Here is a 5,774-nt window from a genome sequence, read left to right on the forward strand (position 1 = left end):
GACATCCCTTACGGCTCAAGTCAAATCTAATCCTTTTCTAACCTAAATAAGACTCACAAATGCCAGTAAACTCACCTGTTCTGATGCCCATCTTTTATTTGCAACTGACTTTCTTCTTTCCCCACCTGTTCTGTGCCCATGATTTTATTCCAAGGGAAGTCTCTGGGTAACTGCACGGACTATCCAGCTCCTTAAACAGGAGCTGGATGAATCCCTTAATTATTTGTGCAGGACTCTTGTGTGTTATTGTTTTTTTGCCACCAAACCTTATAGTTGCAAAGGGCAGGGAGGGCTCAGCTTCCTGAGGATGCATAATTGCAATTGAAGTTTCTTCCTGGATTTCACCAAGCAAGATTACACATAACCAAAAAGTAACCATACACTGACTACTAGGAAGACTCCAGCAAAACAGCAGTCTGAAAGGGAGTTAAGTACCATAAATGTTCCTGGTAGGCACTGAGAGAAAGAAGTTTTATCTTAGGAACCTATTTATTGATTAAAAAACAGAGGTGGAAAAAACCCTCAAAACCAAAAGAAAAAAAAACAGTAAATCTTTCCTTTTTCATATTCTTTCCTCACACAAGCTGCATTTTACCAACAGCCTAGATGTTATTTTCTACAGTAACTTTCTTTTTGAAAGGCAGTGATCTGGGACTTGAATTTGGGGTTTTTGGTTTTTTTTTTTTGTAATTATTATTTTACAAACAGTAAAGCGTCATTCTGAGTAGTCTGTCACCTGGCAGAATTTTTAAAAATGGGTGCCATAGGCCAAAACAATCGCTATACAACAGGACTGTCTAATGATACCAGAAATGCCTTTCTGTATACATATTCAATATAGGAATAAAAACCCTGTAGTTCTGAGCCTTTCCCTGCTTTTTCCTATATGGCAGTAATTTTGCAGAGAAAAACATGCAGATTCCTGTAAACATTTTCTAATTCCTGAATAAAGGGAAGGTGGAAATATTCCAACTTGTTTTTTCCAGTCTGTCTTCTCCTGTACTTTAAAAGTTCTTCTCCACTTTCATACAGGATAAACATGTCTATGGTTTCGGTAGGCAGTGGAAGAAATACTCTGCATCATCTGAGCTGTTTGTTCCACTCGGATCCAGTCGCCTCCATACACTTTTTCCTAAATGGAATTATTGTTTGGCTCAAAGCATTATTAGTTGGCTGCTGCAATTTCAAGCATTGCTAAAAAGTGCTACTGTATCATTACATTCTTACGTTCAACACTTGCAGCTCAGAATTTGTCTGCAAATAGCTTTCACACGCATAATAATCACTGTTAAAAATATTCACTTTTGTCTTCGGCGTACAGAAAGCCAGCGCTGATCATGTATTCTCTGTAAGCAGAAGAAAGTTTCGTGGTCCAGGAAGCTGTCATAGCCGACAAAATTGGTTTCAGCTGAAGAACTTGGCATTGGTTATTTATGTTGAGCTGTGCACAACTGTAGAGGTTTCAGAACTGTATGACTTCTGGAAATTTAACTTTGCTCTTTCAGAATCGTCTTGCCTGATGTTTCTTTGTACTGTCATAATTTTGCATTTTAATAAAAGTCTTCCTTTTGCAGGCTCTTCACAGCTTGTTTACCTGCACCTGTACGCTTCTCTCACCGATGGCAGCCTTCTGCGTGCCGCCTTGGCTAACGATCTCCGTGAGACCCATCCTGCCCTACGCCCTGACGCAGTCCACTGCTGGCACAGGCAAGCCTCAGCCGCCGGGACCATCAGCTTTCAAACCAGCCGGCCAGATTTCGCACAGTCTTGATCTGATTCCCGGCTGCCCTCACGGCCTCGCAAACCTTGCAGAAATGCTCGTCCCAGAACGAGGTTACGTGGACCGCGTACTTCTTCCTCCAGGCGAAATACTTCCTGTAGTTGGGTTTGTTTTTATCGAGGAATTTCAGGTAGGTGGCCAGCAGCCGGGGGCTGGGGAAGTCGTCGACGTGGATGAAGGAGTCGGGGGGGATGAAGCGCTCGTAGTTGGCCCTGCGGGGCCCGAGGACGACGGGCACGGCGCTGGCGGCGAAGGCGTTCCTCCAGAGCTTCTCGGTGATGTAGTCGGTGTGCTGGGAGTTCTCGAAGGCCAGGTAGAACTTGTAGGCCGAGACGGTCTCCACCACGCTGCCCTCGGCCAGCGCCAGCCCCCGCGCCCCGTACACGTCGATGGCGAGGTGCTCCTTCAGCTGGCGGTAGTAGCGCACCCGGGCGTGCTCCTCGTTCCAGTTGCTGATCACCCAGGCCACCAGCCGCGTCTTGCGGGGCAGGACGAAGGGCCGGGGCGCCGGCAGGGCGTAGAGGTACCCGTAGGGCACGAAGACGTCCGAGTCCCGCCGGTAGGACATGGTCCAGTTGAAGAGGCCGGCCAGCCCGCGCAGCCCGGGCGAGTGCGAGGGCGACTCGAAGTTCATCCACACCCAGAGCTGGCGCGGCGGCCGCGGCGGGGGCCCGCGGGGCAGCCCCTGGGCGCCGTGCAGCGCCAGGTCGCGGTGGTGGAAGAGCACCGCCTGCGCCTCGCCGTAGCGGCTCCGGTCGGCGCTGAGGCGGCAGCCGGAGATGTTGTAGCGGCGCCGGCAGTCGGCCGTGCGCCGGGGGCGGCCGAAGGGCTCCCACCACAGCAGCACGTTCACCTCCCCGTCGAGCCGGCCTCCCGCCGCCGCCGCCCGCGGCGCCGCCGCCGGCTCCGGCAGGCAGGCGTAGAGGACGAGGGCGGCGGCGGCGCCCAGCAGCCCGGCCGCCAGCGCCCACCGCCGCCCGCGGAGCCGCCGGCGCCACCGCCGCGGGCAGCCGGGCCGCCGGGCGGGGCAGCGGCGTGCGGCCGGCTCCATCCAGGCCGCCCGCTGCCGCCGCTCTGCCCTTGGCGGCCGCCGCGGGGCAGCCGCGGGGCCGGGGCCGGGCAGCGCATGCTGCGGCTGGGGCTGCGGCTGGGGCTGGGGCTGCCGCCGCCGCCTCTCAGCCCCCACCCCCCTGCCCCGGCGGCGGGGAGGTGCCGCCGCCCCTCCCGGCCATGCCCGCCCGTCCTCCCCGGGCTGCCGGCAGCCCCGCCGCCTCCCGGCCCCGCGGCCGCCCGCCCAGCGCCGCGGCCCGCCCCCGGTTGCCGCCCTGCCCCGCCCGCGCTGGACCGCTGCCCTTGGCCGGCGGGGGAGGGCGGCCCGCAGGCTCCCGGCGCGGCTCCGGGCCCCGTCCGCGCCCCGCCGTGCGGCAGGTGCGGGTAATGGCGGCCCCGGGGCTGTCATCGAGGTGGCCGCGGGCAGGTGCGGGCAATGGTGGCCCCGGGGCTGTCGCCGAGGTGGCCACGGGCAGGTGTGGGCAGTGGCGGCCCCGGGGCTCTCACCAAGGTGGCCGTGGGCAGTGGCGGCCCCGGGGCTGTCGCGGAGGTGGCTGTGGGCAGGTGCGGGCAATGGCGGCCCCGGGGCTGTCGCCGAGGTGGCCGCGGGCAGGTGCGGGCAGTGGCGGCCCTGGGGCTGTCGCCGAGGTGGCCACGGGCAGGTGCGGGCAGTGGCGGCCCCGGGGCTCTCACCGAGGTGGCCGTGGGCAGTGGCAGCCCCGGGGCTGTCGCAGAGGTGGCCGCGGGCAGGTGCGGGCAGTGGCGGCCCTGGGGCTGTCGCAGAGGTGGCCGCGGGCAGGTGCGGGCAATGGCGGCCCTGGGGCTGTCGCCGAGGTGGCCACGGGCAGGTGCAGGCAGTGGCGGCCCCGGGGCTCTCACCGAGGTGGCCGTGGGCAGTGGCGGCCCCGGGGCTGTCGCGGAGGTGGCTGTGGGCAGGTGCGGGCAATGGCGGCCCCGGGGCTGTCGCCGAGGTGGCCGCGGGCAGGTGCGGGCAGTGGCGGCCCTGGGGCTGTCGCTGAGGTGGCCACAGGCAGGTGCGGGCAGTGGCGGCCCCGGGGCTCTCACCGAGGTGGCCGTGGGCAGTGGCAGCCCCGGGGCTGTCGCAGAGGTGGCCGCGGGCAGGTGCGGGCAGTGGCGGCCCTGGGGCTGTCGCAGAGGTGGCCGCGGGCAGGTGCGGGCAATGGCGGCCCTGGGGCTGTCGCCGAGGTGGCCACGGGCAGGTGCGGGCAGTGGCGGCCCCGGGGCTGTCGCCGAGGTGGCCACGGGCAGGTGCGGGCAGTGGCGGCCCCGGGGCTGTCGCCGAGGTGGCCGCGGGCAGGTGCGGGCAGTGGCGGCCCCGGGGCTGTCGCCGAGGTGGCCACGGGCAGGTGCGGGCAGTGGCGGCCCCGGGGCTCTCACCGAGGTGGCCGTGGGCAGTGGCGGCCCCGGGGCTGTCGCGGAGGTGGCTGTGGGCAGGTGCGGGCAATGGCGGCCCCGGGGCTGTCGCCGAGGTGGCCGCGGGCAGGTGCGGGCAGTGGCGGCCCTGGGGCTGTCGCCGAGGTGGCCACGGGCAGGTGCAGGCAGTGGCGGCCCCGGGGCTCTCACCGAGGTGGCCGTGGGCAGTGGCAGCCCCGGGGCTGTCGCCGAGGTGGCCGCGGGCAGGTGCGGGCAGTGGCGGCCCTGGGGCTGTCGCAGAGGTGGCCGCGGGCAGGTGCGGGCAATGGCGGCCCTGGGGCTGTCGCCGAGGTGGCCACGGGCAGGTGCGGGCAGTGGCGGCCCTGGGGCTGTCGCCGAGGTGGCCACGGGCAGGTGCAGGCAGTGGCGGCCCCGGGGCTCTCACCGAGGTGGCCGTGGGCAGTGGCGGCCCCGGGGCTGTCGCGGAGGTGGCTGTGGGCAGGTGCGGGCAATGGCGGCCCCGGGGCTGTCGCCGAGGTGGCCGCGGGCAGGTGCGGGCAGTGGCGGCCCCGGGGCTGTCGCCGAGGTGGCCGCGGGCAGGTGCGGGCAGTGGCGGCCCCGGGGCTCTCACTGAGGTGGCCGTGGGCAGGTGCGGGCAATGGCGGCCCTTGCTCCCCGGCCTGCTCAGTTGCTCAGCCCCAACTCGGGGCTGCAGAGGGAGTTTGTGTCTCCGCAGTCGGGAGGGTCCCCCTGGCCAGAGCCCAGGCCCAGCACACACAGGAGGGTCGTGGGCACGGCTCACAGGAGGCTCCGGGGCACCCGCGCCCTGTGAGCACAGGTAGGAGCGTGGGGCAGAGAACCACGGGCGGGGGAGAGCCCTGCCCTGCACGCCGCAAAGGTCCCGCGGCTCCCTGCCCTCCTGCCCAGGAGAGAGCAGGACTGCTCCGCTCCTTCCCTCGCACCTTCTCGCTTCCTGTTTCTTCCCACCCATGCCTGAACCCGCCTCAGGTGTTAAACTCTGGCAAGGGGGTTTTCCCCACCGGCTGAGCTATGGTTCACACGCTGTATTCTGTGGCCTTGCAGGGAAGTACTTTGGAAGATGCAGGGGATTTTCTTCTGAAACATCAACATCGGCTGCAATTTATAGAGTAAAGTTGACAGAAGGTTTGAATAAATCACTTATTTAGCAAAAATAAAGAATTGACAGCAGCCACAGTAGCTTTGAATTCCTATCAAATTCAAACAGTTTCAAGCACCTCTAAAAGGAGTAACAATTTGGAAAACTAAAAAGAAATTAAAGAGTATTTTTTTTGGTCTTTTTAAAACTTTCTTAGAACCACACACATTTACATTAAAATTTTTAAATCTCACAGCTATTTAAAAACTAAAAAACCTTCTGGTTACCAGAAAATTACTTTTTGCAGCTCTGTTTCACAGAACTGGTGTGAAAAAGTGTATCAGGTAGGCTCAAAACTTTTTTTCCCCCCAAGTCATTTGCTTCAGTGAACTAAGAGATCATTGATTCACACAGCTCAGAGACTGTACAGAACTGGAGAGTTTCCAGCTCTGA

The 5,774-nt window shown here is 61.9% G+C and overlaps 1 protein-coding gene across 1 annotated transcript; it reads right to left on the minus strand.

Annotated features, from left to right (window-relative positions):
- Positions 1-1,730: 1,730 nt before the first annotated feature.
- Positions 1,731-3,012, minus strand: FUT4 (fucosyltransferase 4). Its single transcript, XM_009487976.2, is given in 2 exon segments — positions 1,731-2,969; positions 2,971-3,012. Coding segments are annotated over 2 exon segments (1,281 nt in total).
- Between the last annotated feature and the right edge of the window lie 2,762 nt (positions 3,013-5,774).

The sequence above is a fragment of the Pelecanus crispus genome, chromosome 1, assembly GCF_030463565.1.
Source record: "Pelecanus crispus isolate bPelCri1 chromosome 1, bPelCri1.pri, whole genome shotgun sequence".
Taxonomy (NCBI): Eukaryota; Metazoa; Chordata; class Aves; order Pelecaniformes; family Pelecanidae; genus Pelecanus; species Pelecanus crispus.